Consider the following 13949-nt stretch of genomic DNA (forward strand, 5'->3'; position numbering starts at 1 on the left):
GCTGACCCTGCTGGACCAGCTTTGGGGGATTTTGACACCTTACAGAAGCAGGGATTTGGGTTTTCATGTCCCAGCACATGGTTGGTGGGTACTTTTAAACCAGCAACCTCATACCATGTTCGGCTAGCTGGCCTAATAATCTGCTCAGGGTTTTTAATTTTTTTTTTATTTGGACTTTAATGAGCAAGTACCATGTTCAAGTTTCTAGTCCATGCTGATTGATCCAAGAGTTCCAGGTTGTAGTTTTTTTTTGACATTCCTGCCCCTCTATAATGTTATCAGGATTCCCCAATGGAGTTCAGGGTCTTCTCTACCTCCCCAGCACTGAACTGCTCTGCACGTGTGTTTCTGGCTGTGTTTTGTGCTCCTATGAGCCAGCTGCTCTGTACTGGCAGGCAGTGCAGGGAGAGTTTATCATGAACATGTGGCCCATCTGGAGCTGTTTAGCGTTAAAGGGGGGGAAAAAGAAGGAAAGAAAGAGAGAAAAAGAAAGGCAGAGAAAATGAGAGCGAGAGCTTGACTGAGAACGTCAGCCAGTAGCCGTGAACAAAATTTGTCGCTCTCCGCACTCGGAGACGTTTGTTGTCTTTTGGCCAATCGCCTATACGATTAACTGGATGTCAGGACAAGTGTAAACAAATCTCTCGTTTTCCATAGTGATGGTGTATTTTAAACTGCACGCCAACACAGGCAAGCGAGCTGTATCAGGGACATGTCTTTCACGTGCTAGCATCATATTAACTATTCTCATGTGCATTTTAATAAGCTTCTTCTATATGACGCTTGTAACGTGATATTAATTGGTTTGCTGATACGTGCCGTGAGGATTAGAGATTCTTGGTCTGTTCTTTGATGATCATTTATTTCCAGAAGCTTCTTTACTAATACTACTACTATGTTTTGACCATGTTAATGACCAGGCTGACTTGGTACAGATGTGCAGTTTACCCCTTGTCCAGGATGCCTCAGATGGGTGCATGATCCTTGGGGTGGGGGGGGGAGAAGCAGCAGCTCATGTTAACACTGAAAAGAGGTTCGGCAATTCCCACAAAGAATTTAAGCCATTGCCAACCCTCCCTCTCTGAACCTCAAATAGCTTCACCCCCTAGGGTCGATCGGAGCCTGCTCTCTCTTCATCGCATCATCCATCTACTCGCTCCACTCATTCATCTCGCTCTCCCTCCCTCCGAGGCTCACCCCTGCTCCTCTCGTCTGCCGCTGAGATTAGGAGCGACTCCTGCCGATAAGGAATGCTTTGATACCCTGCGGCTGGCCTGGAAGGGTCACACTGTTTACTCATGGTGCCTAAGCCAAGCTTTTGTTTGCGGAAGCGCCCTTCCCCCCTTGCCCCTACCTCTATCTCATGCTCTTTTAGGCGAGTGTTAACCTCTGCCGATGACAGACGAGCACACTAGAGTACCTTTGTGTGATTCTCTCCATCCTGCAAGTGGAAAGCTTCAGAGAGAGATTACATTACCAGAGATTTTGAGGTCTCGCCAGGAACCTGCCCGTGACCCCTTCTATTGACCGGTAGGGGGTCAGTAGGGTTTGTTTGTGTGTTCTGAATGGAGAGATCACCTTTAACCCATTTAAAAAGGAACCAATAGAATGAAGAGTTAACCTCCACTACGTAGCAATTTTCAACAACACGTTTCTTCGTACACGCGTTTAAAAGCACGGGATTGTGCGTGTCTCGGTGTGCTAGTGATGTATACCGGTGCATGCGGTGAACCGGCTTTGGGGAAAACCTCAGATCACAGCAGCTGTTGCTTATAAAGCGAGGTAACGTGAAGGTTATGAAAGCATTTCCTCCTCCTCCCCTCCTATCCTGTGTTTTTTAGCCGAGCGAGTCTGGGCCGAGCCGCTGTAGTTTTCCGGCGGGACCGAACTCCTGCTTTTCGCTCCTGCCGCTACTCTCAGAGCTAATCAGTGATACAGAACAGCAACACGTGTAGAAACATCAGAGCGGCGGCACTTTGAAGGCTGAGGTGGAGGAGATTAGACCGGGATGAATAGGGACATCCTGTGGTAATCCCCCCTCCTCTGCAGGTGCTCACCCACCTCTCTCACGATTTTCCCTTTCTGTATTCATTCCCTTCTTTCTTTCTTTGTCAGAATATAAGGCCAGAAAGTTTCTTGTTCTTTGCTTCTCATTCTTTCTCTTCCCCTCCTCCTATCTTTCTGGAATCTTGGCCAGCTCTACTGAACTCCAGAGAGCGCCATTAGCCCTCTAACCCCATATCTCAGCCTCCCGATGATAAGGTTTTAGTCTTTTCAGCCTCAGCAGGACAAGATAGTGTGACGGCGGAAAAGTAACGAGTCAGGCATGTATACACTCGCAAGAGCACCTTTGTTTCCATTTCTCTGGTGTAGAAATGAGACCGGGCGCTCTCTCTTTCGCCGATCACTCGTTCTTCCCTGCTGTCTTTCACCCAGCACGGTCATTCTCCTCTGCTCTCTTTAACCCGGCGCTCTGCTTTTTCAGGACTGATTGGCGCGTCGGGGTAAGGGGATCGGCGCCCTTCCCTCCCCCCGTGATGATTTCAGCCTATTGTGGGTTTTTATCAGTGTTGAATAATGCATGGCCCTTGCCTCCCATTAAAACTCGCACCATTGTGAGAGCCACTATCTGCCCCATTAAGGAGCACACAGGCCAGGAAGCTCAGTGGGGTTATTGGGTTTCAGGATCTCTTGCTCAGGATGGAAGGGAGAGGAAAGCTCCGACGGAAGCGGGACGTCTCGAGGAGCCGGTCGTTGGCTCCTTTAGTTCCGCTTCAGGGCCGAGTGGGTGATAGAGGAGAGGAGTAGAGGATGTGGTCAATATGGAGTGCACCCTCCTCCTTTTTTTAGTCTGATTTATAACCATATTACCTCCAAGCAGAGCCAGAGCTCAGTCTTTGCAGCACTCCAGCAGCGTTCCCTGGCGGCTTAGCGTCGGTGCCGACTTACCATCTGCTGACCGAGCGCTGAGGAAAAAGCGCACACGGCTGATTCAGTTGAACTGTGTATGCCATGGTTGAACAGTTTGTGATTCATGAGCTTTTTAAACACTGCCAGAAAAACCAAAAAAAAAAAAAAAAAAAACCACATGCATGATTAACTCTGTGCAAAGAGTAATGGGTAAATAAGTAGGACTTCGACATGCCACCTGCATTTCAGGCCTGTGTGGAGTCAGCTGCGCTAATCTGTCAGAATCATCCGTACACTCCGAGCGCTTCATTTTTCTAGCGGTGAAAGGTGTGCCCTCGTACCGCTGCGTCTTCCAGCAACGCTCAGGTTTCTGTTTCTCAGCTTTTTCAGAGCTTCAGTTTGAAGCCAGTGGGGGTTTCTTGTTCCATCTGCTTTTAATACACTCTGCATACTCAGCGTTTGAGTCCCGTAGATGTGGTCCGGGGTCAGAGTTGGACGTCTTGGGGATATCCCTCCTCCTGTGACTTGTCTGCAGGTGCTTGCTTGCCCGTTTCTCTATTTCGGTATGTTTCCCAGTCTATCCGTGTTGCTGAATGCTTGAGAACCGCTTATCTATTCATCGCATCACTGCGATTACCACAACAATAATTTAACCACATGTGACCTGTTTACTTATAACTATAAACACAGCTAAAACCATTAACCTCTAACAATAAAGGCAACCATGGGAAGCTGTCCTTATGCGGTTCTTACTTTAATGTACGGTACGAAGTATTTCCACTCGCTTGCATCGTATCCCTGCGAGCTCAAATACCGTGAATGCGTGACCACAAATTCTTCAAACGTGTTACATATAGAGTTTGATGTATGAACTTTTTTTTTTTTTTTTTTTTTTTTAACTGAGGACTTACAAAAAGATGCGTTTTTGTGTAAACCTTGACTTCCTCGACAGCTCCCCTCGGAGTTCTGAGTAAAATCGGCTTCATTTTTTTTTTCGGTACAAGCAAACATTGCACGTTCACTACAGATGCAGTTGATGGAAATTGTGTTGAAACGACTCTAAACAAATACAGCAAAGGGTTCTGTCGTAGCGGACCATCACCGTCACCGTTTTATTTCATTTAACAGCTTTGTCCTGTCTCGTTCGGTTTGACGCTCGGTTCTTTTGATGTCCCTTGAGAAATTGCACGCGTTGCACCTTTTTTGCTTCTTGGACATGAAGCGTTGAATTAGATTTGAAACCATCGTGGATTGCAGTCTTAAATGTTGTTGAGATGGGTGATATTTTATTAAGGCGCATGGCCTCTGGCCCGGGTATGTGGGGATGATTTGTTTTGAAGTGTTTATATGTGTGTGTTGGCTTGCACTTCAGCTCAGCTCAGTTTCCCCAAAACGTCTCTGACATTGTGATGAACTGTCAGTCGGCGTGTAATCTCTTGTGAAAAATAGCTGCTGGCTTTGTCCCCAGGGAAGATTTCTCTTCTCTCTCCGCCATTTGTCCACATTCCAGTCTCTGTCAACAGCCCAGGATTCTTCACTTATCCAACCTGCACAGCTGTGAGTCTCTCTCTCGCGCTCTCTCTCTCTCTCTCTCTCTCGCTCGCTCTCTCTCTCTCTCGCTCTTTGTCACGTCGTCTCTATAACAAGGCAGCCGAACATATGAAGCAAGGCCTCCATTATCAGCTGGATGGAGACGCGGGATTCTGGGCTCTGTGTGGTTTCCGTCATCTCTTGCAGAATTCCCGAGCATGTTTTGACTTTAATTTGTGCTGGTCAATGCCGAGCCTGAGGCTCACGACGCCCTGCTGTGTTTGGGTGCTTCGCCCAGAGCGGTGTGTGAGCGGATTTTTCACAGTAAAAGTAATAGTCGGGAGGAATTTGGCATCTGGCAGGTGATAGAGGAAGGAATAAAGCTATAGAGCTGTGTGTGTGTGTGTGTGTGTGTGTGTGTGTGTGTGTGTGTGTGTGTGGCAGTACAGCTCGTTCAGGGATGCCACTTTATAAATGAAGCCGTGCAAAACCCTGGGTGTTTGTCTTCACAGAATTCTCTCTCTCTCTCTCTCTCTCTCTCTCTCTCTCTCTCTGACTTGGTTCAGTTTGTGAGGCTTTTTATTGCTTATGGTTGCCAAAGGAAAGAAAAATGGTAATTGCACAAATGAACCAAACAATACTATAACTAAACGTACATGATATAAATATACAGCGGGGGGAAATAAGTATCGGACGCGTCAACATTTTTTTTTTTTTTTTTTTCAGTAAATATATTTCCAATGAGGTTATTCACATGAAATTTTCACCAGACATCAGTATTCACTCAAGAAATCCGGATATATAAAGAATTCACAACATTAAAGTCCATAAATAAAGTTATGTGTAATAAAGCGGAATGACACGGGAAAAAAGTACCGATCACACTAACTGATAATACTTCGTGGAGAAGCCTTTGTTTGTAATGACAGCCTCGAGACACTTCCTGTATGAAGGAATGAATGGGCCGCAGTATTCAGGTGTGATTTTGGCCCGTTCTTCTTAACATATTGTCTTTTATACTTATTTCCCCCACTGTATATCCATAGAATCCTGGATAATAGATGATAACCTAATATAAAACACCATAAAATGTGCTCAATATGCAAATGTATAATAATGTATATATATTACGATAATAACGTATATACAAATTCACATTTATTTCATAGCTGTACGAACTAGCCAGGTGTTTATGCAATCGATGAAGCACAATGGAAAGTAATTAATGAAGGAGTTACAGATACCACCCTGAAGTGGATTATTTTCCTGTGATTGCATCGTCATGAAGTGTTTTACTGTTCTTACACCAGAGCAATTTTCCAAAGCTAATGTGTTGTGGGGTTTTTTTTTAATTTTATTTTTCTCCTCATTATTATTAAAGAAGGACACAATTTTTTTTTAATCCATTTATAGCCGCATTTAGTGTTGTGGAATATATGCGAATCCGATTTTACCACGTTATAGCAGCTATTCACTCTCCTACCTTAATTATTATTATTATTATTATTATTATTATTATTATTATTTTTATCTCTCCCAAGAAACTGCGAAGCCGGAAAACTTAGGAACGGCTTTACCGCTGACTATCCGGCCCTGTTTACACTAGTGCGTTTTCGTTTTAAAACGGCGTCCACGCTGTCATTTCCACTGCGTTTCAGAAACGATCTACACTACACGACCGAAAACGCATGTCACATGACCATTTGTGCACACTGGGCATGTGCATAGAAGTGTAAACAGGAAGTCGGATGCTAGTCCATCCCGGCGTTCCATGTAGGGCTTACGCCGCTTGAAATGAGCTTTGTTTTCGATCGCTCTAATCGTAGCTCGCCTCTTGCTCATGTAGGCAGCTGCAGTATTATAAAATACACAGTTGAACTGCACAGTGGCTGCTAAGAATTACGACAAAGCCAGCAAAGCTTGCGGTTCAGTCTCCGTGTTGTTGTGTGTACGGTCATGGTAGCGTAACGGTCATACGGTAGCGGCTTGACGAATCAGGGAAGGATACCCAATGATCCAGAAGACCCAATCAGGGGACGAATGTGGGCGGGGCCACGCCTTCGTTTTTGTTTATTTACACTGAAACGCGAGCCCGGTGTTTTCAAACTAAAGCGGGGTCTTCCGCGTTTCCGAAAGTCTCCACCGGAGTAGTGTAGACGGCAGGCGTAACCGTAGCAACAGTTATGTGTTTTAAAATGAAAACGCGCTAGGGCTTTAGAAAGTGCTCGCACTTAACATACCTTCCAAAGATTCCTCCGATTTCTCCTAAAAAAAAAAAAAAAACCCGATAGATTGCACGTTTTTAAATCCGTATTCGTGGAGTTTAAGTACAAGTAAGTAAATAAGTCTGTAAGTAAGGCGTTACTATAGAAACAACAGCGTATTCGAACGAAGACGTTATTATAAACCGTAAAGCTGGAACTACTGTCAGAGCTGCTGTTCTAGATAATTAATCAATGCCTTCTGACTAATCGGAGTAAAGAATTCGATAGCACTGTGCTATAAGGTGGTGTAATGTATAATAGAATATCTAATAAGCTCAAGTATTGATCCAGACAAGCACTTCCCTGATATATTCCCAGTAGTTCCTCCCCCCCCTCCCCCTTTCCATCATATTCTCCATTAGTGATCACAGACACTCTTTATCTCCCTCTGTCTCGGGCTCTTACTTCACCTCTGTCTATTTTCTGTTATTTACCGTCATTTAGTCGTACAGTCGCTCATCAAAGCCGAGCCACGTTTCACAGGGAGCGGTAGGTTTATAGCGGCACGTTCTTCTCATTTTCTGCCAGCGCAGGAAATGGCCTTTGCATATTTCATGCCGTTCTCTGATGTTCTAATATTCACACGCTTATTTATTTATTTATTTATTTATTTATTTTAAAAGCTTTTGGGGTGATGTGGCTTTCTTTCAGTGCTGCCTCTCAAGCACATCATGTGACCTCTCTATAGTGTAAATGGGCAGGCTGGATTGGAACAACGGTGCTGTTCACGGACACGCAGTTATGTATGCAGTTATACAGACCACGGTCGCGCGGAGTTTTCACCTTCCTGCGGGAAAAATGCCCTCGTTTACCGCCGTTTCATTCTGCTTGGGAAATCTTAACGCCTTCCTTCACGTGCAGAGGCAGCAGGAGGAAGCAGCATCCTGAGAGGATGGATGTGTCCGACGAAAGAACGGCGCTAGTCGGAATCGATTAGCGGTGCCGTCTCGCCGAGAAATCGCGCTAACGGGCGTCTGATTTTGAACGCGCGATTCATTTGTACGGCAGGAGGTCACGTTTGATCTTTTTCTCTTTCCCCTGCTTGTTCGGTGCGAAGCGCGCCTTAAGAGCCGAGGGCCGCGATCCACGTCGTGACGACGAAATGGTGCCGAAAAAATGAATACGTGCGCACAAAGGATGACGCTGTCCTGTTGTTACACAAGGGCGGCAAAATAGATACGGCACAAGTATATCGTCGGCGTATTTTTAAAAATGTCGAAAACAGTGTCAATGAAGGAGGCGTGGCCTCCATGCAGTTTGGTCAGTGAAAGGGGTGGAGCTTCGGTGCCTGTCGGTGTCAATGAAGGAGGCGTGGCCTCCATGCATGTTGGTTGGTGAAGGGGGTGGGGCTTCGGTGCCTGTCAGTGTCAACGAAGGAGGCGTGGCCTCCATGCATATTGATCGGTGAAAAGGGTGGAGCTTCGGTGGTATTGTGAAATTGCAAGTGGAAATTGCTAAATAAATAAATAAAATAAATAAATGAATCGATTTTAACATCTAATTGTTCGCTTTTTCGAGTGGATCAAATCGTATTGCTTTTTGGCTAGCCCTATACACTATTTGGCTAGCTTTAGTCTCTCTTTTACCTTTAGGACGCAAATATATGAAGATGACACGTCACTTCTGCTGATCTTTTCACCTCCTTCTGTTCCACTGCTGTAAATTGATTGATTGATTGATTGATTGATTTTTAAATAAAAAGGGCTGATCGGATCCTTTCCAGATTCACAGTGGTGTTATTATGGTCGCTAGGCAGAGACTTGAATTGTACACCATTTTAATATCCGGGATTATTTACTGCATTAGTTATTATTTAGGGCATTTTCTTTCTTTCTTTGTCTTCAGATTTCTGCGCTTTTTTCCCCCCCCAAGTACTGAATTTATAAGCGTTCTGACCGTCAGATCCGTCTTAGTAATTTATTTATTTCTTTTGCTCAACTTGGTGTGTCCTTGCCCTTGCTTCTCACGTTTATACCCTGCCGACATTTTAGCACTCGGTAATGAAACGTCATTGAGGTTTATTCACATCGAAGCGCCTTCCGTCCCGTGTTTTACGAGCATCATTCGAGTGAGAGCGAGTGAGAGCGACGCGAAGCAACCAAGGAGTGTGGGGAAAACGACCGAGTTCCGTGACTCGAAGCAGCGGACCAATCGGATCGTTCGTCTTCTGTGGTACAGGAGTCGTCGTGAGTGCCGCCATTTCAATGATGCGATATTTAACACAAAAAAACGCACATTTAACGCAACAGACGTGGATTCGGGATGTAGTTACGTTTCAGAAACCCGGGAAGAAAAAAAAAAAAGATGGCCGATTTTAATATGAGAAAAGCCAAATCCTGTCCCTTCACGTCACTGCAGTGTGAACTTTCTATTGATTTATTTATTTATTTTAGTAAAGTTGTCTAACATTTCCCATTTTGAGTAAGACTGTATGATTTTATTTTTTCTTCTTCTGTCTTACGCCATGGTATACTCGCCTCTTAAACCTCTAGACTCTCGCATATGAAACGACATCTGGAGAGTTCTGGAAAAGAATGGCGTGTATGACTGCTCCTCGTATTCACCAGCATGACCAGCAAGTTTCTAATCAGAATAAATATATATATATATTTTTAGAGAGGAAAAGGATAAAAGAGCAGAGGGTCCAGGAGAATCAAAGCTCCTAGCTTTAAAAAGTCTGCCTGCAATTTGATGCATCCTTTGTACTTCTTATCACTCCTCAGCTGCAGCAGACGCCTCGGCGGCGTTTAACCGAGAAACTTAATTACATTTCAGGGCCGTGACACGAATCAGGATTCGGTAATTACGAGGCAGCCGGACGGCAGCTGGCAGGTGCTGCTCTGGAACAGAGCGAGGGGGGAAAGCAGAGCACCCTCGGCCCTTCTCTCCGCTCTGACACTCCTTGGATAATAATTATACGAAGCCGGCGCCATGGCCCGGGCCGTGCCGATCCGATCCAGATTGACTGAATTAGTTGCAGCAACAGTGAGAGCCAGAGTCACGCTTTAACATTTCTGAGAGCAAGTACAGCGCGAGGAATTTATAGCCCTGTGTAGAGTTATTCGAGACGCACTGCTTAAGAGGGGGATTTGTTTTCATAATGTGGCCATAAAGACCAGAGTGTATATGTAATCCATGTAGTCTCTCTCGTGCGCTCTCTCTCTCTCGTGCGCTCTCTCTCTCACGCGTTCTCTCGCTCTTTGTTTTGGGGAATTTATTTTAGCTAACGGTAGCTTTTCTGACAAGACTGTATCGAGGAAAATATTACCAATAGAGGTATTTCAGGTATTTAAAAAAAAAATGATTCCTTTCACTGGCATGAGCACGAACAATTCATGAAAAGAATCTGAATCATCATGAAAACAATATCCAACCCGTTAGAGGTGAAGGGGCGTGGCCTCTGAGACTGTCGGTTCCAATAAAGAAGCGCGCATCCTCTGTGCCTGGGTGAAGGTGACTGGGGCATGGCCCATGTACCTGTTGCTTAAAGAAGGCGTGGCCTCGGTTCGTCTCACTCAGTGAAGGAGGTGGAGCCTCGGTGTCTGTCAGTTTCAGTGAAGTAGGCGTGGCGTTAGTGCATGTCACTCAGCGGAGGAGGTGCAGTCCCATTTGAAGGAGGTCGTGGCTGCTTTGGTGCATCTCTCAGTGAAGGAGGTGGAGCCTTTGTGTCAGTCTCAATGAAGAAGGTTTAAGGCTTTAGTCCATGTCACTCAATGAAAGTGGTGCGTGTCAGTCTCAGTGAAGGAGGCATGGCCTCCATGCATGTTGCTCAGAGAAGGGGGTGTGGTATCTGTGCATGTCAGTCTCAGTGAAGGAGGCATGGCCTCCATGCATGTTGCTCAGAGAAGGGGGTGGAGCTTCGGTGCCTGTCAGTCTCAGTGAAGGAGGCATGGCCTCCATGCATGTTGCTCAGTGAAGGGGGTGTGGTATCTGTGCATGTCAGTCTCAGTGAAGGAGGCGTGGCCTCCATGCATGTTGCTCAGAGAAGGGGGTGTGGTATCTGTGCATGTCAGTCTCAGTGAAGGCTTCTGTGTCTCGGTTTCTGTGAAGGAGGCGTGTCTACTGTCCACCTTAGTATATAAGCAGTATATACTTAGTATATACTAACACTTAGTATATAATTTCTCTTTTTCCTTAATTTTTTCCCCATTCCAGTAAAATATAAAAGGCATTACATATTATCATCTATATCACTTATATCATTTCTATATCACATAGAAATTCATTGCTAGCTTTGCATGTATGTGACGTGTCGGCTTGTCGATCGTCTCAGAAGGCACTCCATCCTTTCCCCGTACGGTGTGAGTGTATGGTCACGTCAGGGATCATCGGTGTTTGGTGCTACACATTTTGTAGTCAGTTTGTTCTAAATCCAGTTTTATTAATCGTGTTTCTTCATCTCTGTCAGACCCAGACTGCAGGCCCAGAGGAAATTTGCTCAGTCTCAGCCCAACTCTCCCAGCAGCACGCCGGTGAAGATGGCCGACGCGTCACTGCCCACGCCAGCCACGCAGATCACCGATCTCTCCAGACGCAAGCCCAAGACCGAGGACTTCCTCACGTTCCTCTGCCTCCGAGGTAGTGTTTTTAAATGTAATATCCTATGTATTTTACCTCACCTATATAAAGGAATCAGGTTTTAAGGATTCAGTGGAATTTATTTTCCTTCTGCAGTATATTCCTTCTTCTCAGGGTTTGGGATTTGAGTCTTGTTCTTGTCTTGATTCAACCCACAGTGGCTCTTTGTTTGATTTTATAGCTGAGGTGTGAGATTTGACCCCCGTGAGATACTGAAGGATAGTGTTGTAATCGAAGAAAAGCCGAGTGCAGTCACGCGGCACGCAAAGGCTTCTGGGACACAAACACAAATAGGTCCATTAGTCAGATTAGGTATTACTATTAACCCAGACCGGCCCTGTAAAGTGGGTTAAAAAGCAGTTCCAGAGCCACACAGGAAACAACAAAATCCGCCCTTAAGGGATGAGACACACACATACACACACACACACACACACACACACACACACACATATACACACACACACACAAACACACAGATACACTAAGGATCCAAAGGCCCAGCCCATCCTTCCATGCTCATCACACTTCATCACATGGTAATAAAAGTGACAGAGGGCCGTTTGGCAGCTCCTCTCTGTATCAAATGCATTTTCATAATGCACTTCTAAATGAGAGAGGCTGGGCCAACACACACACACACACACACACACACACACACACACACAATTTCAAACGATCTGTCTATCAGCCCAGGAGGTTAGCTATCCATTGTGTGTGTTTCTGCACGCTTGTCTGTCCTCCTCTGTCTGTCTCTATCTGTCTGCATGTCTCTATCCCTCTCTGTCTCTATCTGTCTGCATGTCTCTATCCCTCTCTGTCTCTATCTGTCTGCATGTCTCTATCCCTCTCTGTCTCTATCTGTCTGCATGTCTCTATCCCTCTCTGTCTCTATCTGTCTGCATGTCTCTGTCCCTCCCCGTCTCTATCTGTCTGCATGTCTCTATCCCTCTCTGTCTGCATGTCTCTATCCCTCTCTGTCTCTATCTGTCTGCATGTCTCTATCCCTCTCTGTCTGCATGTCTCTATCCCTCTCTGTCTCTATCTGTCTGCATGTCTCTATCCCTCTCTGTCTCTATCTGTCTGCATGTCTCTGTCCCTCCCCGTCTCTATCTGTCTGCATGTCTCTATCCCTCTCTGTCTCTATCTGTCTGCATGTCTCTATCCCTCTCTGTCTGCATGTCTCTATCCCTCTCTGTCTGCATGTCTCTATCCCTCTCCGTCTCTATCTGTCTGCATGTCTCTATCCCTCTCTGTCTCTATCTGTCTGCATGTCTCTATCCCTCTCTGTCTGCATGTCTCTGTCCCTCTCCGTCTCTATCTGTCTGCATGTCTCTATCCCTCTCTGTCTCTATCTGTCTGCATGTCTCTATCCCTCTCTGTCTCTATCTGTCTGCATGTCTCTATCCCTCTCTGTCTCTATCTGTCTGCATGTCTCTGTCCCTCTCTGTCTCTATCTGTCTGCATGTCTCTGTCCCTCTCTGTCTCTATCTGTCTGCATGTCTCTGTCCCTCTCTGTCTCTATCTGTCTGCATGTCTCTGTCCCTCTCTGTCTCTATCTGTCTGCATGTCTCTGTCCCTCTCTGTCTCTATCTGTCTGCATGTCTCTGTCCCTCTCCGTCTCTATCTGTCTGCATGTCTCTGTCCCTCTCTGTCTCTATCTGTCTGCATGTCTCTGTCCCTCTCCGTCTCTATCTGTCTGCATGTCTCTGTCCCTCTCTGTCTCTATCTGTCTGCATGTCTCTATCCCTCTCTGTCTCTATCTGTCTGCATGTCTCTGTCCCTCTCCGTCTCTATCTGTCTGCATGTCTCTGTCCCTCTCCGTCTCTATCTGTCTGCATGTCTCTGTCCCTCTCTGTCTCTATCTGTCTGCATGTCTCTGTCCCTCTCCGTCTCTATCTGTCTGCATGTCTGTCTGTCCATGTCTGTCCCTCTGTCTCTATCTGTCTTTGTCTGTCTCTATTTGTCTGCATGTCTGTCTATATCTATCTGCATGTCTGTCCCTATCTGTCTGTCTGCATGTCTGTCAGTCCGTCTCTCTCTATCTGTCTGTCTCTATCTGTCTGCATGTCTGTCTGTCCTTCTCTGTCTCTATCTGTCTGTCTGTCTCCATCTACACATCTGTCTGCCTGTCTTTTTGTTTGTGTCTATGTCTGTCTGGCTGCGTATCTGTCTCTGTCTGTCTCCTCGTGTCTCTGTATGTCTGTTGCTGTCTGACTCAGTCTCTATCTGCCTGTTTACTTCTGCCTGTCAGTGTGTCTCTGTTTCTGCACTCTGCTTTTCTGCTTTTTCCCCGTCTGTGTGTCTGTGTGTCTGTCTGTCTGCCTGTGTCTCTTTCATAATGGAGTAAGCTGTTGTAAAAGAGTCCGGGCTAAGCTCTGAGGTCTGCTCGAGGCGTCTGGGTGTTCACGGTCTCTCACTCGCACAGTCCTGTGTCTTTACTCCTACACACACACACCCAGATGCACTGCCCGCTCAGTCGGCAATACACTGGCACTATTATTTATAGATCAGACACTCCTGCTGAGATCAGCCCTGTGTGTGTGTGTGTGTGTGTGTGTGTGTGTGTGTGTGTGTGTGTGAGTGAAAACTCCCACATCTTATACAGCTGTAATGCCATTTTTATACAGCTCATGCCCGTGTGTAGTAAAATGAAGATGGACTAGT

The 13949-nt window shown here is 45.8% G+C and overlaps 1 protein-coding gene across 3 annotated transcripts in view; it reads left to right on the forward strand.

The window, feature by feature from the left end:
- jarid2b (jumonji, AT rich interactive domain 2b) overlaps positions 1–13949 on the forward strand; it is a 117396-nt gene that overhangs the window by 70627 nt on the left and 32820 nt on the right. For all 3 annotated transcript variants that reach the window (XM_053638294.1, XM_053638296.1, XM_053638295.1), the window contains one exon: positions 11113–11282. In XM_053638294.1, coding sequence (XP_053494269.1) covers positions 11113–11282 — 170 coding nt within the window. The remainder of the gene's footprint in view (positions 1–11112; positions 11283–13949) is intronic.

The sequence above is a fragment of the Ictalurus furcatus genome, chromosome 12 (assembly GCF_023375685.1).
Source record: "Ictalurus furcatus strain D&B chromosome 12, Billie_1.0, whole genome shotgun sequence".
NCBI classification, from domain to species: Eukaryota; Metazoa; Chordata; class Actinopteri; order Siluriformes; family Ictaluridae; genus Ictalurus; species Ictalurus furcatus.